Source organism: Thalassophryne amazonica, chromosome 18 (assembly GCF_902500255.1).
Source record: "Thalassophryne amazonica chromosome 18, fThaAma1.1, whole genome shotgun sequence".
Lineage (NCBI taxonomy): Eukaryota > Metazoa > Chordata > Actinopteri > Batrachoidiformes > Batrachoididae > Thalassophryne > Thalassophryne amazonica.
The window spans coordinates 17,229,902-17,253,032 of record NC_047120.1 but is presented as its reverse complement, the minus strand read 5'-3'; the positions used below and the strand labels follow the sequence as shown (position 1 = coordinate 17,253,032).

The 23,131-nt window shown below is 41.1% G+C and overlaps 1 protein-coding gene across 2 annotated transcripts in view; it reads right to left on the bottom strand.

Moving 5' to 3' along the window:
• Positions 1–10,374: 10,374 nt before the first annotated feature.
• Positions 10,375–23,131, bottom strand: part of gprc5c (G protein-coupled receptor, class C, group 5, member C) — a 45,989-nt gene continuing 33,232 nt past the window's right edge. For both annotated transcript variants that reach the window (XM_034194382.1, XM_034194383.1), the window contains exon 5: positions 10,375–11,368. In XM_034194382.1, coding sequence (XP_034050273.1) covers positions 11,336–11,368 — 33 coding nt within the window. In that variant the 3' untranslated portion in view covers positions 10,375–11,335. The remainder of the gene's footprint in view (positions 11,369–23,131) is intronic.

Sequence of the window (23,131 nt, the reverse complement as noted above, 5' to 3'; positions counted from 1 at the left end):
ACAGATGAGAGGACACCGAACTGAGACACAATGATAGAGACACAAACAGGGGACAGAACACAAAGACATGGACAGAATTGACAGTTTTAGAGTATCCCAGAATCCTTTGCACGCTGGAGAGGGAGGCTTGATAATGGCTCAGCTTAATGCTAACTTTAACATTGAAAATGTCATAGACATGCTAACACATTAGCATCTGTCCCGTTTTTAAGTTATAACATACATCTATCAACTGTTTCAGAAGACCATAACAGGTCGGCTTAACAAAAAAAAAGGTAAATATTACTCACAGACATATGCTTTTTAGGGTTTTAGCGGGGAAAAATTAAGATAAAGCAAAATAAAACAAAGACCAGCGAAGCAGCAGATCGAAGCTCGAAGCACTGCTTCATTGGTTCAAGGTTCAAAGCAAAGCAGCGCTGCAGAAACGCTTGATTACAGACCTGCTGCAGCATCTGTAATCAATGTACAGAAATGATTTTTTTCCTGACAAACACCCCCAAAAACAACGGCCACTCTGAAGGACCGATAAGGGAATCGTTAAGCAAAAAGGTTATTGATGTCGGTGGATCGAATGATTTCACGTTTCTCCCCAGCGAGAACGTGATTACACGCGAGATTTGACACCGTAAAGGCGTCAATGCAATGACAGGCAAAAACGGGGCAAACCACAACAAAATGTAATTTTTCTGTATAAAATTGTCACTGGAGTATGTTGCAGTACCTCTGAAAGTAGTAATAAATTAATGAATAAATAAATAATGATTTATGCTCTGGGAAATGCAGTATTAGATAACAAAATGTTTGAGAACAGGCACACTGTATTTGTGTATCAAAGCTTGTTGCAGCTATTTGCTGTCATCTCATCATGAGGGTTTTAGTGCAACAAGACAAGCTGGATTAGTCCTTTACTGTCTACATAATAAATTAAAATCTTTGTGTTTGCACATTGACCTTTTCCCTGATGTAGTTTACTTTTGCCACAAGACATAAAACAGGAACAACCTAAAGTGTACCAACACCTTTTTCCGCCAAATCTTTTTTTCTGATCAGACATTTCCCTCGCTTACATGGAGGTGAGAATCTGTGTTAGTCTGCGATAATGAGGCCTGCTGAGCCTAAAATATCCTTGTACGGCATTTTCAGGACACTTGGAGGAGATCAGGCCAGTGCAATTGGACGTGTTATTAATCACACCTGCAGTCAGTGCAGCAGCTCAGGAGCGGCTGAATGAATATGTGTGAGTGAGGTCACAAAGGTCAAAGGCTGCAGCCGTGCTCATTCATCTTCAGCAGTTGGTGTCTGCGGGTGAAACACTGCATCCAGGCTGGTGTTTCAGGTCATGTCCCAAAAAATAAAAAAATATAATGCCCTTGGCTGTATGAGCATTGTCTTCTTTATAATATATATATATATATATATATATATATATATATATATATATATATATATATATAAAATTATACATTTATTGTTATTTACATTAATTATTAAGGTCCTGTTATCTTACTTACAATTGGTACATGTTCAATAAAGCCCCTCTACCAGTTAATCAATCAGTCATAAACAACAGTTCCGTTTATGAGCATTTGACAAGAGCGGAAGTTAGCTTTGAGTTAGCGGAAGTTAGCGTGCACACTGACGTCCCCAAAATGTCTTGTAAATCAGTCTACATGTGTTGTCAGGTTACAAAAACAGCGTTTTCAGTTTTAGAAGTGTTTATTTCTTGCTAGCCTTCACACAAAGACATTATATTTACACACAAATGAAACAGAGTTTGCAGCTAGCAACCAGCCTGTGACATCACCATGCTAACATCTGCTAAATGTCTTGTAAATCTCTTCAGAGGTGTTATTAGGTTCCAGAAACTACATTTTCAGTTTTAGAAATGTTTATTTCTCGCTAACTTTTACAGAGTATATGAGAAGCATGTATATAAACACACACATTAAGGGTTTTTAATAGAGACCAGCCACTGACATCATGGTGGCGCTCTACTCTGATTGGCTGACACATCCACCACTCAAAACAAAAAATGGAAGAGACTGAAACAGAATGTGACTTTTAACCTCTTAAAATAGGTCAAGATTAGCGATATTTGAACTTATCCATGGTCTGTGTCCCAAGAATGTTCCCTCTGAGATAAAAGACTTGACGGTGTCGGGTAACAAATGTAACCGTAAATAAGTGAATGCTAAGTGAGTTTGGCAGATGACTCAAAACAGAATTACATCCATTTGTCTTTCCTGTGGGTGAAATGAGCTGTACCAGTGCAGGTACAGGTTTAAACAGCCGTCTCTCTGTCTGGCTCCAGCTCTCACCATACTTATCTGTAACATACCAAACAAAACACTTCTGTGTGACCAGCTGTGGGCTTTGCTGTGGAATCACTTATCTGTGCTGTGGACCTCATGGCCAAAGCTCAGCTCTCAGTTCATCCTTTGCACACACGCGGCAGTTTGCACAATTTCTAAGAGGACAGAGAAGGAAAGACACTGAGATAAAAGACTGACAAAACCAACAACACAGACCAAGGGCCCTATCTTGGCAGATCTATATACACTGATCAGCCATAACAATGTGATCATTGACAGGTGACATTAAGAACACTGATTAACTTGTGTCAGTGGGTGGAATATATTTGGCAGCAAGTTAACATTTTGTCCTTGTGTTGAATGTGTTGGGGACGCATACAGATTTGAGAGACTTTGACCTTCTTCATACTCTCAATAAAAATGTAAGTGCATGTCTGATTTGAATCTGATCCCATGTCACAAGTCCAAACAGTCAAAAGATGCAAGAAATCCACCCCCACCCCCCCATAAAATTTAGTTTCAAGCCTCTTGTGTGATTCAATAAAATCATTCACCAATGTGAGAGGGTCAGGTACCACTCCAGTACGTGAAAATGGAATGAAATGTTGCGAGAGATGAAAGTGCACCAGTTTTTCAGATATGCCACTCCACGCTCTACCCGCATGCAATGGTGGGTGTTTTGTCATTACTATAGCAACTGTTGTCGAAAAGACAGGATTGCCACATGGACACATAGACAGGATCTGGTCACTTACTATATATTAAGTGAACCCTCAATCAGTGAGATTAGATTTGTGTCAGATATGTAATAAATGGGTGGCACAGTGGATTAGTGGTTAGCATCTCACAGGCTCACAGGAAGAAGGTTGTGGGATCATTTCCCCCTGGTCCTTTCTGTGTTTAGTTTGCATGTTCTCTCATCTCCAAAGACATGCAGGTTAGTCGAATTGTTGACTCTAAATTGTTCGTAGGCCTGAATGTATGTATGGCCTTGTGATAGACTGGCGCCCTGTCCAGTGTGTACCCCGCGTCTTGCCCTAAGACTGCTGGGATATTCTCCAGCTCTCCTGTGACCCTTCATTGGAATATGTGGGTACAAAAAATGAAAGAATGAATATATAATAAATGTGATTTGACTTTTGGGTTGTAGTTCTCTGCATTCAGTGTCTTCACAGTTCTGTGTTTAATTGCTTTGTGTCCTTTGAGCACTCAATGTGGGTGTCTCCTAGATTGTATTAGGTTTTGTCTCGCTATCTCGCACTAGGGTTTACTGACTCCATGTTACTGACAGTTATTATAGTACTGGGCCTCTGTTTTTGTGGACTGTTTTGCTGTAGTTACAGTTTTTATTTGGGCACCACGTTCTCGACTCTCACGTCATTCTGGATATCTGACTTTTCCCTGCTGTTTGGACTCTGTGGTATGAGAACTGTTGGTTATAGAACATATTCTGTTTTAGTCAGTTCCTCTGCTTGCTCCATAGAAGGACTATTATTAAACTGTGGCTACTGAACACTCTCTGGTTCTGGATTACAATTCTGTCTTATTCCCTTCACAGAAGCTGAGGCTATTTTTGACTGCTTTTTGTGCCAGTCTATTCCAGGGGCAGATTCAAGATTTTGGAAAGGGGTAGGGGGTGGGGAGATTTGTAAAGGTGTCTGATACCACCTCCCATTGTGCTTTCCTAGGGGGTTCTGGAAGTTGCACTCAGAAAATTTAAAATTTTTAGGTGACATTTCCTGAATTTTGGTGCATATTTCACCACAAAATACAACCACAGAGAAAACGTACTTTACAATGTTTTTTTATTTATTTGAAGTTGTATTCTACAATCTTGACAACCTCAACAACAACAAACTGGACTGGACTCACAACACTGACGCCCTGTACAAGAAGGGGCAGAGTCGCCTTTACCTCCTGAGGAGACTGAGATCCTTTGGAGTGAGCAGGCCTCTGCTTAAGACCTTCTATGACTCTGTTATAGCCTCTGCTCTCCTCTATGCTGTCATCTGTTGGGCCCTGTAGTGGAGCTGAGCAGCTTGTTCAGTGACAGACCGAGGCACCCTCAGTGCAAGAAGGAACGATACCGCAGGTTATTCCTCCCTGCTGCTGTCAGTCTGTACAATAACACTGTGAAATAACCACATGCAATCATATGTCCACAAATCAGGTGCAATATTAATATGTCCACATATCATGTGCAATAACAACTTGTTTACAAATCCCTGCACTAATGTCACCTTATCACCTACCTCATTTTCTTATTTCATTGTACTGTTACTAGTATTATTATTGCTTATCCTTGCACATGCTGTTGATGCACATTTTCCTCTACTTGCACCCATCTTGTGTGCTTTTTAAGAGCTGACGTAACATGTGAATTTCTCCTCTGTGAGATCAATAAAGTTTTATCTTATCTTATCTTGAATGTGATGCTAGAACACCATCACGGTCTGGTATAAATGTAAAGGGTTCAGAAGCAACATTTGGTGGTAGATGCTTTCTGTTGTACCTGTCAATAATGGCAACATAGTCGAGTTGAATGTCCTTGTGCACATACAGGAGAAGGTCTCTTTGTACAATTAACCACACAGCAAGCAATATTATCTCAGATATTTTTGATAAAATGCTCAGAAAGGACAAACATGTTGGGGTCCACAGCAGCTAGCTGCCTGTGTGATCGTGGACTCATCATGTACACAGCACTGGGATTTGCAAGCCGTCACCCTCCTAATTGTTCACAATTTAAGGCTTAAAATGGCTTAAAATAATAAGTTCTTAAAAAAAAAAAAAAAGAAAAATTCCATACAGTAGTAGTGAACGGTGAACCTATATATAAAAAAAAAAGTTTTTGCACAAGGCTGAAAACGTTAATTTCTGCTGTAAATTTGGGCACTTTAACATGGGGCTCTATGGGATTAACTCACTTTTTGTGTCAGCCTCAAGTAGGCAATTGAGACGCTGCAAAATCTGGTACATCTGTGTCGACTTCAATTTTCGGGAGGGTTTGGGGCTTGGTTTTTGATTGTGAGGCCAACATTATTGTCTGGTCTCCAAACAGGGAACGTAGACATTAGAGGTGGGCGATACCGGGAATTTTGGTATTGATCCAATAGCAAGTAAATACAGGCCCGGTATTGCCGATATTGATACAGATAGAGATACTTTTTCTTATTTAAGCTTCATAGATCCAAAGGATTCAAAAGACCTAGGATAGAATTTCGCTAAACATTGTACGTGACAACAAAATACTTTATTATCACAATCAACATTTTTGTTTAAAAAATATCACTCAACGCAACTTAAAACAAAATCTCCTGAGGTAGAGGGCTGACTCAAGGAGAGCGCTGAGTGGGTGCGCCAGGCTGAGCCTACCTGCATGGCTGTTGGCTGGCGCCGCTGAGCCACGTGATGGCGCAACAACAAAAGACTAGAGGGGGGAGGGTGCGCTGCTTGTGTTGTGTGACACAGCGCAGCACTGCTCTTCCAGACAGAGAGTAGACTTTGATGAATCTGCGTGCGCAGCAGTCAGTACGTGCGGGAGAGAAAAAAAGCTTGAGTATCGACCTTTATACACGAGGATCGTTCAATATCAATACCAGCGTTGGTATCGATATTATCGATATTAGGATCGATCCGCCCACCTCTAGTGGACATATTAGAACCAAAACATTTAACAGATGAACAACAGCTGCTGTTTTCTGCTCTATAATATTACTCCTTTACATATAAATAAATTCAAGCTGATTTTCAGTCAGAAACCCCCAAGACATTGGAGGCCTAGTTCAAAAATAATGAAGCCAAAGTGTGAAATAACCATCAAAATTTAAAGTGGTCTTTTTTGTGAAATGTTATCATTTTAGGTATGGTTATATAACAGAGTTTCAATATTTCTATTGGTCTAGGTTCAGTCATTGCTAGAAATTATCAGTGTATATATGCTATAATGTGCTACAGCGTAACGCTTGCGACAACAGTTGGAGGTATCTTCTTTAGTCTGCAGAAGCCTGAAATTCTGTCCGTTACTTCCTGGTATTATTGAACAAGTAATATAATTATTCTATTGAAGCAGAGTAGGAGATATAGCTAAGGTTTTGATACAAATAAATCAAGGACTTAATCTCAGCGTTACGCTTGCGACAGTTTTACCTTCTATAGAAACATGATGTTTTTTTTCTAGGAAATGACAAAAATATATTTCTGTGTGTTAGTATGAAGCACAAACAAACAAACTGACAAAATACAAGGTTATTTCTTTAACATTCAACTTTAAATAATAATGATAAATATCAATGTCACACAAAATTGATGAAAAAAATGCTATTTTTGGGATAAATTTCGTGCATATCTCTGGAACTGTGGAATTTTTCCATGAAATTTTCAGTACCTGTCAAAGAGACTATCAGCAACTCTCAGATAAATCTGGATGGTGCTAAATAAAATAATGGTTTGTTCATGACAAATGCAATGCAAATCAGCAGTTAGGCTTCATTATTTTTGAACTAGGCCTGGTGTGGTGCGGTGTGGTGATCCAACAACACACAACACGGTCCCAAACCTGAAATGGTTAAGAACAGTAACATTCTTAGCAAAAAATCCTGTCAAATACTTTGGTATAATTTTATCATAAATTTATTGGCTCAACATTGTTCCGACATGTTCTCACACACACACACACACACACACACACACACACACACACACACACACACACACACACACACACACACACACACACACACACACACACACACACACACACACACACACACACACACACACACACACACACAGGTCAGGTACGACAAGGCACCATCTTTTCAGGGTTTCAGGAAAGAGTCTGAACGAAAAACAATAATATACAAATAATGAAAGTTTACAAGTGCAATGATAAGAATATCTCATGTGGTGAAAGATGGAATGTTCCCTCTTTCACCACATGAGATATTCTTTCCATTGCAGGAATGAAAAACATTCATTATTTGTTTTATATAATGCCTAAAATAGATAGAATGGAACATTCCATCTTTCACCTCATGAAATATTCTTTCCATTGCATGAATGAAAAAACATTCATTTTTTTTTGTTTTATATAATGCCTAAAATAGATAATATGGAATATTTAATCTTTCACATCATGAAATTTCATCTTTCACATCATGAAATATTCTTTCCATTGCATGGATGAAAAACACACTCATTATTTGTTTTATATAACACCTAAAATAGATCCTTGTCATTTGATATTTTTTATTTATAAAGAAGAGAAAAGGGGCTTGCATTTCGGTGTGTGTCACTGGTCCTTTGAGGTTCCAAACAGTCCAACATGAACTTTAAATAGCAATCCAATCCAGTCCAATCCAAAATTTTTCTCAGTCAACTTTCAAAACAGATGTATTCCACACCTGATGCAGTGAAAAACAAACCCCACTACATTTGTTTTATGCTAAGCGCAGGGGCCGCTACTGCACGCGCACTGTGGTCACAGCGTACAATAGCACAAAACATATAGAACCAAAATTGCATGGTAAATGGAACACAAAATGGCAAATGATACCAATAATCCATATCATGTGACTTACAAACCACCAAACAAATGACAATTTTTTAGTTGTTATATAAAATAAAATAACCCTTTCATGCTTTGAGATGAGGTGATGGTCTCTTGAGTCCATTAGATCAAGTAAACTTTAAAATATAACATCAGCAATAGTATTCTTTAATATTAAAATTCATACATCAACAATCCATTAACACACTAACAGCATATTAATATGAACACATTACTAGTAGCATAAATGCTACACTGATCACTGATGACGATTTAGGTGTGAAATTAAATGTTTTATTTTCTTTTTATAAGTCAGTTGTAGTAAAATCTTGCTCATTTCTCACATTAGTATTTGTACATGACTGCAACATTGAATGCTTGCACTCTGTTGGTGTGAAGAGTCCTGAAAAGAATGAACAGAACTTCTGCATTTTAAGCACATCATTTTAAAATATGTTCAGAAAGAAAAGCAAATGAGACCATTTTTAAAATTAAAACCATTTAATAAAATATTCAAAGTTATTGAAAAACAAGAAAAAAATTCATGTAGTGAAATAAAAAAAAAATGCAGACATGAAGACATACAAAGAGTATGCTACATCTGTCTGGAGCAACAAGGAGAGAAGTGAGGGAAGCCACCAAGACAACTGTGGAACCATTAGAGGTTGTGATTGGAGGAACTGTGCACTGTGCTCCATCACGAGCCCATCTTCAGGATATAGTGAAGCAGAGAAGGATTTTGTTACAAGAACGTGGTGGTGCTTATCTTCAGATTCTGGCAGCCTATGATTCCCCTGTGTAGGACACCATCTAACACAAGTCAAGGCTGATACCTGTTTACAGTCAGGTGGACTAGGACAGTTACTTCTCTTGTCCAAGGACACAGGCAGAATGAGTAGGGTTTGAACCCAGGTCTACAGACTGGGAAGGCCAGCTCAGCTACCCTGCTCTTTGCTACATATAAACTCTGATCAAATCTGGACTTGAGTCCTGAAATTTCTATATAATCTTTTGAAGAAAATGGTTCTCTTCCAACATGAAGTTATGTATCCGTTGATGCAACAATCAAAGGTTGCACTATGCACAATTTCTCCAAACACAGCCGCAAAAGCCTATAACTCCTTCAGAGAATCTTGATGGCTTCCCTCACTTCTCCTTGCACCGTGTCTCAGTGTCTGAGAGCTGTCAACTCCAGACAGCTTCACCAAACACTTTGTATTTTTTAATGACTGATGTCAATTAATTCAAAGACCAAAAACTTCCACACATACAATTAATTTCTGTATTTTCAAATGTTACAATATGAAAGCAAAGTGTCTTAATTTCGTTGTCCAACACATCTGGACAGTTCTCCTGCAATTAGGAGGGCAAGCCTACAATTAGTCAGCGAGTTCTGAAAATTTCACAACTAACTCCATAAAAACAACGGAAAATTTAGGTTCTGACATCGACTTGAGATGACCAGTGAACGTCTTAGGGCCCTGTCCCACTGGGGAGAGGATCAATTGCACATGAATTGAGTATACAAATTGCGGGCGTTCGTTGTCGTCCACAACAAAAATGGCCAAAAATGACAAATGTCCCAGTATGAATTACGGATATATTGATAATATATAGCGAATATATGATGAACAATCACGGTTATATAACGCATGTAGTGAGGAAACTGATCCGACACATTGAGATTATCACGGCGGTATTACGGGTGTATTATGAATGCATCACGCACGTGTTGCGCGTGCACGGCATCTGCATTGAGGTCATAAAATAAGCGCACTCGGGCTGTCAGCATCACTATTCACACCAACAATACAGGCTCTGGAGCATTTGCTGGACTTGGACAAGTTGATCACAGAGTTAATGCTCATTTTGTCATGCGAGGTTTAACTGTTCATGAGTTTGGGGAGCGGGAGGGGGGAAGCCGCTCATGTGAGACGGTGTTTTTTTTTTTTTTTTTTGAGAGTGTCACAGAAAACAGACTTCAGCGTGAGTTGTGGCTAAACAGCAACTCTTCCTTTTGTTGGTGTTAAATAAAAGTCCTGGATTGCAGCAGCTTTGTGGATCTACACAGCCAGACCGGCACTGACTGGCAGGTATGTCGCTTTCTGCCACATATAGTACTTTGGGTTTACGTGACATGTTTGTTATGCATTCACAGATTGTCCGCAAATCAGCTGCAAAGCAGATGTAATGAAAGCACTTTATTTGTGGCCAGTTTGTATGCATTCGCTACAACATATTTTAGTTTGTGATGTGGACATGATGGGCATGCAATATATCTATTTTACACACTGTCCCAGTCCGCTCTCAAGCCGAAAATCCCCGTCAGTTGCGGATATCAGCGGTTAACGGCAGATATACAGCGCATAGAGTGAGTATGTATTGTGTATGAATTGAGTATATATGGAGTATGTAAGGCGGATGTTATCCGCATCCAGATTTTTGAGCTACTCAAAAATCCTGGCTGCGGACATGCGTGCCTCTGTGGATGATCACGGGCATGTTCGGATGACGGATGACTCATACAGGCATATTACACGGATATTGCGGATGTTTGGCGAATATGGGCCAATTTTGTGCGCAATCCATACGCAAATCCTCCTAAACGCCAGTGGGACAGGGCCCTTATTTTGGGTTCTGTTGGCATCTTTATCATACACAGTTACCGTAAGATAAAATAAAAAGGCATCGGAGAGCCGACTCTACACACCACAATATAAATATACAAGGAAATAAACATCTGTCTGTGACAGTGTTCTCGACTTTGTACGACTTCGTCATACAACTTCATTATTAAGTCATTCATATCAGTCAATCACAAATATTTAATGTCTGCTTCCGATCATCCGTCTCAGTTTCTTCGTTGTTGAGATATACATAAAAGGTGTTGTTTTGGACCATGTTTATTTAACCTTTACTTCAAAATCTAATCACCTCTAGATGTCCATCCACAATATTCCCACCACGTTTGAAGACAATCCATTACAATCCACTTATCAATACTCTGCTGTTAGCACTGTGCTGGGTATTAAAAACAGTCAGGCCTATCTCGTTGTGAAGTCTAGCCTGGAAGCCATGAAGGCCCGCTGTTGGTTGTTTTAAATTCTGGGTCCAGCGTGGAGCTCACAGTCTGTTCCCAGCAAATTTTGCAAAATGGCTTTACGGTAAAAAAAACCATGGCGTGTCATTCCATGCTTTGACTTCCAAATGAGTGTCTGATACCCGGCAGCACGCACAAAGTCCGCTGATAAAAGCTTTGACTTTTTTTTTATTGTCAGCAGTGACGAGACGCCATTCATCTCCACGCTGGAGCTGACGGTTCCTTTCAGAGCCAGCTTAGGGAACCACGGCCAGCAGCAAACCTACAGTCAGCGAGTGCAAAGGAAAGAACATGAAAGTACAGTGAAGCGTGACAGCTGACTGGCTGTTTCAGAGCTGCAGCGTGAGCGCTACTGGGGTTTCTCACTGCTCACCAATGGGAGTTCCTGTGCACACCGTTACCCTGTGGGACACAGAAACACCAGCCGTTAGTAAAGTCTGAATACACAAAAGCAACATCATTAGAATTTAAAGGGGATCTCAGACACTTTTTCTAGACCTTGACTGATATGGTTTTTTTGTTGGGGGGTTGATATTATACCAGTGTTAGGGAGTAAAAACAATTCAATTCCCGTGGCCTTTCTGTGTGGAGTTTGCTTGTTATCGCCATGTTTGCGCGGGTTTCCTCCGGGTGCTCCGGTTTCCTCCCACATCCAAAGACATGCGGGTTAGGTGTAGTCTTAGGTGTGTCTGTAGGTGTGTGTGTGGGTGTGTCTGTGTTTGTTTGTCTGTTTGTGGCCCTGCGACAGACTGGCGTTCTGTCCTGGGTGTACCCCACCTCGCGCTCTATGGCTGCTGGGATAGGCTCCAGCCCCCCGTGACCCTTAATTGGACTAAGCGGTAGAAGATGAATGAATGAATACATCTGCCGGTAAATACATACAAAAATTCACTGTCAAACTGAGGTTTGATGTTTTACAATGTAAATGTCAACTTTATTCTAAATAACTGCAAATTAACCAGCAACCAATCAATGTACGCCAAGCAGGTAGCATAGCACCACTTGTCTCTTGTCGCTGTAAAACGCCAACACTGCATGGTAGCTGGTTGCTTTTTCTCTGTCTCTTTTAACAAACTTGACTGATGTCGCATTCACACTGGACGACATGCAAGCGATGGCGGTGACAGGTTGCCATGCAATCCCTATGGAAGGACGCATTGTGGCGCCACAAAAGTTCAAGCCACGCAATGCGACATGATGGACATGAATGAAGCAATGCGAATGAAGCGATTTTGAGCGAATGGAGCATTTATGGCACGATATCGCATTGCCCTCCTCCCCAAGTTGAAAAATCTGAACTTTTTCGTCTTGTTGCGTCACGATGACCAATCAGGGACTGGATATGTAGTGACGTGGAGATGTCTGGAGTTTATACTTGGTGTGGACATGTCCTGTCTCTGGTAGCCAGACTGTGAGCAGGACTTATGTCCCTTTTGTCCTTTATTTCACAATTATGACAGAGTTTGAGGGGACAGCGAGCAGCAGCGGCAGCAGCCAGTTTTTTTTTCACATGCGCGTGCGAATGAATCGTCTGTGAAGATTGCTTTATTTATTAACTACACAGATGTATAATAAAACAAATGGTGACTGGTTTATAACACAATTATGAGTATATAAGTACCGCTGAAAGCGGCTGTCATCCAGACGCAGCTCCTGCAGCAAATAATGAAACTCCATGAACTGGGAATGTCTCATGAGGATGTTGTGAACCCAGGGACAGCGTCGCTGGTGACGTTTGTCAGCTTTCCACAACAAATAGAGCACAGCAGCTCACTTCATGTGATCTTTTTCTTACGTTATTATACATTTTGGTGATGTTTACAACCACAAATCATTGGGAAAAGTTTGATGTTTTTATCGAGGCGAAAAAAACACTGCACCCTGTCAGGGTGTGGCACAAACCGGGTGGACACAAATGCAAACTCACAGCAGATGCAGTTAGAATTAGGTTTAATCGTTGTAACAGGCAGGGATTCGGTACACAGGTGGTCCAGCAGCGAAGCAAAGGTACAGACAGAGGGCAGACTGAGGCGAGGTCGAATAAACAGGCTGAGGTCAAAACACAAGGCGTGGTGGCGTTCGAGGCAAAGGCAAAAACGTGGTCGTGGACAGAACTAGGTCAAATACCGGCAGGCTGATACGAAGACAAAACAGGACAAGGCGTGAGGGCCGGAAAGTGAAATACATTCAACAATCTGGCCATGAGCTGTGAGACTGTGAGGGCTTAAATAACTGGTGGTGTAATTAGAAGAACAAGACGCAGGTGTTAGTGAAGGTCCTGGAAGGGGTGTGGGTGACAAACACAAAGGCGGGTGCAAGATAGTGCAGTGGGACGGAAAGCAAAGCAAACTGGGGCAAGATAATCATTGACAGAAGACAGAATTCAGACTACCAGAGCACGAATTTTAGCTGAGGAAGCTTCTGCGATTTGAAGCGAAACGTCCTAGCGTCAAGCAACCCAGTCCAGTCGAAGATTCAAGCTTCTCTACCATGGAAACCATCTGGACAACTGAGAGCCTACACAGAAACATTGCGACCAACTGTGGGCATGAGGCCCTGGCACTGGTACGTAAGCTGGAAAAGACTGCTAAAAAGATAGCTAACTTTAGAAACCACTTAAGATTTAACCTGAGATGCAAACAAAACAATGTTATTCCCAAATGCATGAAGCAAAAGGCACTAGAAGCAGGTCACACAGCAGAAAAGATCCAGCACAGTTACCTTAGGAGGATTTTGGGTCTTAGAATTAGAAGGCTTCATTTTAAAATATTAGACCTCCAAAATGATCTTGATCAGGGGTGGGCAATCATGTGCCATGAAGGGCCGAAACACTGCAGGTTTTCCTTACTACCAATCACCTCAGCAGGTAATTTCGTTGACGATCAGGTGTTTATGCTCAGAGGTGACGCTCATCAGCAGCTCACCTGCTGAGGAAAACCTGCAGTGTCTCAGCCCTCGCTGCCCACCCTTGATCTTGATAGTCTTCACAAAAGGTTAGAAACTTTAGTGGGGGAAGAGGCCCATAATAACATCACAAAGTTCAAAGTTAAAATTCAAATGGCTGAGCATTTAAAAAGTAAGGAGCAGCAAATCAGGAAGTTTCACAACCTTTTAGTGCAGAAAAGGCATACTTTCAGTGGGAGTAGTTTTAAAGATACACCCAGACAAATTAGTGACAACAGGGAAAATTGGGTAAAGAATCTCTCCGACAGGGTTCTTACACAGACAGAAAACGATATGCTCGCAAAAGGACTAAATTTCTCAGTGACCCCTAAACATATACTGACAGTAGATTACATCACTGCAGTAGAGTCAGCCATTAAACATAACAGTTTGTCAGAGTCAGATGCTGGGGACCTCCGACTAAGAGTCACAGCAGTGCTGAACAGTGCTAAGCTTCCTCCGTGCAACATCACAGGAGAAGAACGGAAAGCTTTGGCAGCACTGCAGAAGGACCAAAGCATCCTTATCCTGCCAGCAGATAAAGGCAGATGCACGGTGGTCCTGAACACATCGGACTACGAGGCCAAGATCAACAACTTGCTCAGTGACTCCAATACATACGAACGTCTGAAGAGAGACCCCACAAGCGGCTATAAGAAGAAAATCATTAGCTACCTCCAAAACCTGGAGAAAGAAGGACTCATCGACAGGCAGACATACTACAGACTGTAACCTGGGGATGTCACTCCATGCATCTATGGACTGCCCAAAATTCACAAACAGGATGTGCCACTCAGGCCTATTGTATGTAGCACAGATTCCATCACGTACAATTTGGCCAAGCACCTCAAGTGGATTTTGGCTCCTCTAGTGGGTAACTCAGACCACCATGTGGAGAACACACAAGATTTTGTGAACAAGATCAAGGACCTACAGCTGGAGGCAGATGAAACTATGGTATCATTTGATGTGACATCGTTGTTCGCCTGCATCCCCACCTCTGAGGCCGTCTCACCTGTGAGGCAGAGACTGCTGGAGGATGTGTCTCTACTTGAAAGGACCAAACTCACACCAGATCACCACATCTGCCAACTGTTGGAGATCTGTCTTAACATCACATATTTCCTGTTTAGGGGTAATTACTACAGGCAGATCCATGGTTGCACGATGGGGTCTCCGGTATCTCCAATTGTGGCCAATCTGTACATGGAGTGAGTGGAGAAGACAGCCTTGACGTCTTTCACGGGCATCCCTCCCAGTCACTGGTTCAGATATGTCGATGACACATGGGTTAAAATCAAGCAACAGGAGGTTGAGGACTTTACAGAACACATCAACTCGGTGGACTCCAATATCAAGTTCACATGTGAGGATGCCAGAAACAACCATTTAGCCTTCTTGGACTGTGATGTTACGATTGGAGAGAACAGGCAGCTCCAGACAGGGGTTTACAGAAAACCCACTCACACTGACCAATATCTGCTCTTTGGCTCAAACCACCCCCTTGATCACAAGCGTGGGGTGATCAGGACTCTTCAACACAGAGCACTAAATCAAATCAAATCAATTTTATTTATATAGCGCCAAATCACAACAAACAGTTGCCCCAAGGCACTTTATATTGTAAGGCAAGGCCATACAATAATTACGGAAAAACCCCAACGGTCAAAACGACCCCCTGTGAGCAAGCACTTGGCAACAGTGGGAAGGAAATACCTAATACCTATGGCATGCTCTAATCTCTGTAATAACATTTTATGGTCAACAGTATCAAAAGCAGCACTGAGGTCTAACAGAACAAGCACAGAGATGAGTCCACTGTCTGAGGCCATAAGAAGATCATTTGTAACCTTCACTAATGCTGTTTCTGTACTATGATGAATTCTAAAACCTGACTGAAACTCTTCAAATAGACCATTCCTCTGCAGATGATCACTTAGCTGTGTTACAACTACCCTTTCAAGAATTTTTGAGAGAAAAGGAAGGTTGGAGATTGGCCTATAATTAGCTAAGATAGCTGGGTCAAGTGATGGCTTTTTAAGTAATGGTTTAATTACTGCCACCTTAAAAGCCTGTGGTACATAGCCAACTAATAAAGATAGATTGATCATATTTAAGATCGAAGCATTAATTAATGGTAGGGCTTCCTTGAGCAGCCTGGTAGGAATGGGGTCTAATAGACATGTTGATGGTTTGGAGGAAGTAACTAATGAAAATAACTCAGACAAAACAATCGGAGAGAAAGAGTCTAACCAAATACCGGCATCACTGAAAGCAGCCAAAGATAACGATACGTCTTTGGGATGGTTATGAGTAATTTTTTCTCTAATAGTTAAAATTTTATTAGCAAAGATAGTCATGAAGTCATTACTAGTTAAAGTTAAAGGAATACTCGGCTCAATAGAGCTCTGACTCTTTGTCAGCCTGGCTACAGTGCTGAAAAGAAACCTGGGGTTGTTCTTATTTTCTTCAATTAGTGATGAGTAGTAAGATGTCCTAGCTTTATGGAGGGCTTTTTTTATAGAGCAACAGACTCTTTTTCCAGGCTAAGTGAAGATCTTCTAAATTAGTGAGACGCCATTTCCTCTCCAACTTACGGGTTATCTGCTTTAAGCTGCGAGTTTGTGAGTTATACCACGGAGTCAGGCACTTCTGATTTAAAGCTCTCTTTTTCAGAGGAGCTACAGCATCCAAAGTTGTCTTCAGTGAGGATGTAAAACTATTGATGAGATACTCTATCTCACTTACAGAGTTTAGGTAGCTACTCTGCACTGTGTTGGTTTATGGCATTAGAGAACATAAAGAAGGAATCATATCCTTAAACCTAGTACAGCGCTTTCTGAAAGACTTCTAGTGTAATGAAACTTATTCCCCACTGCTGGGTAGTCCATCAGAGTAAATGTAAATGTTATTAAGAAATGATCAGACAGAAGGGAGTTTTCAGGGAATACTGTTAAGTCTTCAATTTCCATACCATAAGTCAGAACAAGATCTAAGATATGATTAAAGTCGTGGGTGGACTCATTTACATTTTGAGCAAAGCCAATTGAGTCTAATAATAGATTAAATGCAGTGTTGAGGCTGTCATTCTCAGCATCTGTGTGGATGTTAAAATCGCCCAATATAATTATCTTATCTGAGCTAAGCACTAAGTCAGACAAAAGGTCTGAAAATTCACAGAGAAACTCACAGTAACGACCAGGTGGACCACTGTTTTTTGGGACTTCCAATTTGGAATTGGAATTTGAATTAAAGCTCTGTCTGGGTTTTTGATTAATTAATAAGTTGGAATGGAAGATTGCTGCTAATCCTCCGCCTTGGCCCGTGCTACGAGCATTCTGGCAGTTAGTGTGACTCGGGGGTGTTGACTCATTTAAACTAACATATTCATCCTGCTGTAACCAGGTTTCTGTAAAGCAGAATAAATCAATATGTTGATCAATTATTATATCATTTACGAACAGGGACTTAGAAGAGAGAGACCTAATGTTTAATAGACCACATTTAACTGTTTTAGTCTGTGGTGCAGTTGAAGGTGCTATATTATTTTTCTTTTTGAATTTTTATGCTTAAATAGATTTTTACTGGTTATTGGTTGTCTGGGAGCAGGCACCGTCTCTACAGGGATGGGGTAATGAGGGGATGGCAGGGGGAGAGAAGCTGCAGAGAGGTGTGTAAGACTACAACTCTGCTTCCTGGTCCCAACCCTGGATAGTCACGGTTTGGAGGATTTAAGAAAATTGGCCAGATTTCTAGAAATGAGAGCTGCTCCATCCAAAGTGGGATGGATGCCGTCTCTCCTAACAAGACCAGGTTTTCCCCAGAAGCTTTGCCAATTATCTATGAAGCCCACCTCATTTTTTGGACACCACTGAGACAGCCAGCAATTCAAGGAGAACATGCGACTAAACATGTCACTCCCGGTCCGATTGGGGAGGGGCCCAGAGAAAACTACAGAGTCCGACATTGTTTTTGCAAAGTTACACACCGATTCAATGTTAATTTTAGTGACCTCCGATTGGCGTAATGGGTGTCATTACTGCCAACGTGAATTACAATCTTACCAAATTTATGCTTAGCCTTAGCCAGCAGTTTCAAATTTCCTTCAATGTCGCCTGCTCTGGCCCCCGGAAGACAATTGACTATGGTTGCTGGTGTCGCTAACTTCACATTTCTCAAAACAGAGTCGCCAATAACCAGAGTTTGATCCTCGGTGGGTGTGTCGCCGAGTGGGGATAAACAGTTAGAAATGTGAACGGGTTGGTGGTGTACACGGGGCTTCTGTTTAGGGCTACGCTTCCTCCTCACAGTCACCCAGTCGGCCTGCTTTCCCGGCTGCTCTGGATCTGCTGGAAGGGAACTAACGGCGGCTAAGCTACCTTGGTCCGCACCGACTACAGGGGCCTGGCTAGCTGTAGAATTTTCCACGGTGCGGAGCCGAGTCTCCAGTTCGCCCAGCCTGGCCTCCAAAGCTACGAATAAGCTACACTTATTACAAGTACCATTACTGCTAAAGGAGGCCGAGGAATAACTAAACATTTCACACCCAGAGCAGAAAAGTGCGGGAGAGACAGGAGAAGCCACTATGCTAAATCAGCTAAGAGCTAGTAGCTGCGCTAAGCTAGCGGATTCCTAAAAACACACAAAGTGAAAAATGTGTAAATAATTTAGAGGTAATTCAGCAGAGGGAGTGCTTTAGTTAAGGCACGTGAAGATTACACTGTGAAACAAATCGTTATCTAGTTAACTAGATCAATCTAACTGTGCAGATTAAACAGCTAACAGATACAGCAAAACACCGCTGTGCTCCGGAACAGGAAGTGATACAATACCGCAGTGAGAGCCAACCACCAGTAGAGGCAAGCTAGAATGCAAAGGTCAGTTGTGGGCACTACAGGTGCCCACAACTGCAGAGGGAAGGGCTAAAGAACAACAACTTGTCCGGAAAGCCCTCACAGTATGTGGGTACCCACGATGGTCCCTGAACACAGTGCAGAAGTCCCAGAGAACAAAGAGACCAGATAGACAGGAGATGGAGACAAGAAGAAGAGTGTCTCTCCCTTATTTAGCAGGAGTAGGGGAAAAACTACAGAGGATTTTCAGACAGCACAAAATCCCAGTTTACTTTAAACCGGTTAACACCTTGAGACAGAAGTTAGTTCACCCTAAGGACAGGATCCCTAGTTACAAACACAGCAATGTAGTGTATTCTATCAGATGTCAGGAAAACTGTAACGAACACTACATAGGTGAGACTAAGCATCCTTTACACAAAAGGCTATACCAGCACTGCAGAGAGGGCGCAAATGGACCTCAGTCTGCAGTTCATCTCCACCTGAAAGACACTAACCACACGTTTGAGGACAAGGAAGTTAAAATCTTAGCCAGAGAGAAGAAATGGTTTGAGAGAGGTGTCAAGGAAGCATTCTATGTGAAACAGTTGAAACCCAGCCTTAACCGGGGAGGGGGTCTGAGACACGCTTTGTCCCCTGTTTACAATGGGGTACCCAGGTCAAAGCAGTTTCAGTCTTTTGTTCATGGTAATGAGTCATTCACGTCATCAGGAGAGTCGTCAAGGGAGCCATCAGGAGAGGCGTCCGTTCCATCATTAGGAGGGACAGCTGCCCTGTCATTAGGAGGGTGCTAACTAAAGCACAATAGGTGCTAATTAGAGCTATTGTTTAGTCACTAGCCTTAGCAGTCTGCCTCTCGGTAGGAGGGGTCTGGTTAGGTTTAATACTCCAGCTTTTGTGGCTTCTGTTTATTCTTCTCTACAAGAGTCAAGACAGAAGTCAGACTACCAGAGCAAGAATTTTAGCTGAGGAAGCTTCTGTGATTTGAAGTGAAACGTCCTTGCGTCAAGCAACCCAGTCCAGTCAAAGATTCAAGCTTCTCTACCATTGACAGAAAAAACCAACGGTGAAAAAATGTGATGGGCTCAACAAACAATAATTAACGTGAACAAAACAAAAAGTGGAAAACTGGGAAATGATGTGACTAATCAAAATAGTGGGAAACAAGAGGATCAAAGATTATAATAGAAACTAGAACCGGACTGACCCAGATCAAAGTATAAAAATAAATGCAGCAACTGATGAGCAGAAAATAAATAACACAAACCAAAACCAGTGACCAGACAACACAAAATAAATGATAAACAAAGACTGCAATAAATACTAAAAGGAACACAACTGGATAAAAACACTGAAAATAAATACTAACCAAAACCAGTGACTAAAGCACAATAAAGCAACCCAAAACAAATGATAAATAGAGAGTGCAATAAATAACTAAAGGAACATAACCAGACATGAAACACTTGACGGTAAATGATAACCAAAACCTGTGCCGAAAGTACAATACACGAATCTGATAAACAGAACTAAACTAACTACAGAAACTTAAGGAACCAAGAGTGAATAAATACAAGGATGATGAACAGAAACAAAACCAATGATAACATGAACATGGAAACCTGACATGAATATGAAACCAGACCCCAACATAACCTAAGCATGACTATGATACATGGCATGACATGACTAAGAAAAACAAAAGGCTCAGAGCACAAACGTGGAAAAAGGTTTAGAATCATAACACCGGCCCCAAAAGGGCTGGATCATGACACACCCTCACACAGTAGGAAATATATGGGAAATTATTTTCAGTGTGTGTGTGTGTGTGTGTGTGTGTGTGTGTGTGTGTGTGTGTGTGTGTGTATGCGCACACGCCTATGCAAAATAATGAGTTTTAAACTGACTTGGACCAAAATTGGTGGAAAAGTTGATGGGCAACCAAGGACAAAGTTGATTTTAAGAACAGTAAGTTAATAGTCACGGTAACAGGCCGTGGTCAAGTTGTGACCCACTGCTTTGATTTACAGTCAAGTCCAAGTATCTAACAGTAACAGTGGCAAAATGTTTATAAATTTTTATAATTTTGCCTCTATACACCACCACAATGGAGTTGTAATGAATGCTCACAGTCGTACTATAACAATAACGCTTTACAAATTGTAGCCATTTGAATACAAATTACAGAGGAAATAATACTAATACAAATACCAACCATCACTTTTACAACCAGTTTTCTTTTTAATCTGTTACAAAGGTATAAAGCAGTTATCCTTAAAAATGGTCTGTACATGCTAAACATGGTCTTCCTCTGATATCCAGTTCAATTCTGATGGAAATGAAAAACTGCTATAGAACCATAACGTGAGGCCTAACTGAGCTACAGCCTCAAACGCCCGTGAGCAGTTTGTGGATTACAATTTAATGTCAGTTATGGATAACTTTCCATGGTGGGTGGGTTTTGTATGTTCTACTCACAGGGTAAATTATTTGTTCATCCATCCATATTCTATACCCACTTAATTCAGTTAATGGTCACGGGGGGCTGGAGCCTATCCCAGCAGTCATAGGGTGCGAGACGGGGTGCACCCTGGACAGGACGCCAGTCTGTCGCAGGGCCACATACAGACAAACAGACACATTCACAGAACACACACACCTACGGACAATTGAAAGTTTCCAATCCACCTAACCGGCATGTCTTTGGATGTGGGAGGAAGCCGGAGCACCCGGAAGGAACCCACACAAGCACAGGGAGAACATGCAAAGTCCACACAGAAAGGCCACAGGTGGGAATCAAACCCATGACCTTCTCGCTGTGAGGCAACAGCGTTAACCACTAAGTCACTGTGCTGCCCGTAACATATTTGTGAACCAGTATTTCTCATGTTCCATTTGGTTTTATCTCTCTGTGTCACTTCCTGTTTTATTTTGACATTGCCTTCCCTCATCTCTGTGCCTTTGCCTTTACAGCAAACCTCTTTGTTATTGTAATAATTGTTCCTGTACCATATTGAAACCAATCTCTCATGTCCTCCAGTGTCAGCACATCTTACATTCTGCCATAACTACTAGCATTATTATAGTTTCCCAGTGAGTCCTCATTGTTGACTGGTGTTTGCTGCTGTCTAACCGTGTCTTTCTTGCCTTTAATATCTACTCCTGTACAACCCCTGGCAAAAATTATGGAATCACCGGCCTCAGAGGATGTTCATTCAGTTGTTTAATTTTGTAGAAAAAAAGCAGATCACAGACATGACACAAAACTAAAGTCATTTCAAATGGCAACTTTCTGGCTTTAAGAAACACTATAAGAAATCAAGAAAAAAAGATTGTGGCAGTCAGTAACGGTTACTTTTTTAGACCAAGCAGAGGAAAGAATATGGAATCACTCAATTCTGAGGAAAAAAATTATGGAATCACCCTGTAAATTTTCATCCCCTAAATTAACACCTGCATCAAATCAGATCTGCTCATTGACCTTGACCCTATGTGTCTTTTTGCAAGGAATGTTTTTGCAGTTTTTGCTCTATGGCAAGATGCATTATCATCTTGAAAAATGATTTCAGCATCCCCAAACATCCTTTCAATTGTCCAAAATATCAACATAAACTTGTGCATTTATTGATGATGTAATGACAGCCATCTCCCCAGTGCCTTTACCTGACATGCAGCCCCATATCATCAATGACTGGAAATTTACATGTTCTCTTCAGCAGTGTTGCCACAGTTACTTTGAAAAAGTAATCCAATTACTGATTACTGATTACTCCTTGAAAAAGTAACTTAGTTACTTTACTGATTACTCAATTGTAAAGTAACTAAGTTAGATTACTAGTTACTTTTTTAGTTACTTTTCCCAGCTGCCGACAACAACACTCTGCCACCTCAACATGACAATGATACCTGTTTTGCCAAAACTTACTTTATAGTCACCCTTTCTTGACTTCAATGAAAACAAATACTTGTTTTATAAAAAGTAAAATAAAGACCTCTTTCTTGACCTCATATTAACTGTTGACAGCACTGTAACAGTAAAACTTGCAATTTCGAACCTACATTGTTTATAAATGTAACTATTAAATTCATTCTAGCATTTTTCTAACATTTAAATTCTCTCTAAATATTTTACTTGTCGAAATTAATATTATTTTAAGTAGTATTAGTAGTTGTAGTAAAAAAAGGCTTCAAAACTGGACCTTTAATCTAGGGGTGTTGTGGGGGCACATCCTTGCCCCACGCCCCCATTCCATCTGGATTCGCCCCTACTTTGGCGTTTGAGCACAAAGAATGGATAACATTTATTTATGCAGAAAACGTGACCAGATTTACAGGTAAGAAAGTTTTATTGTGTTTTCACATCATGTGG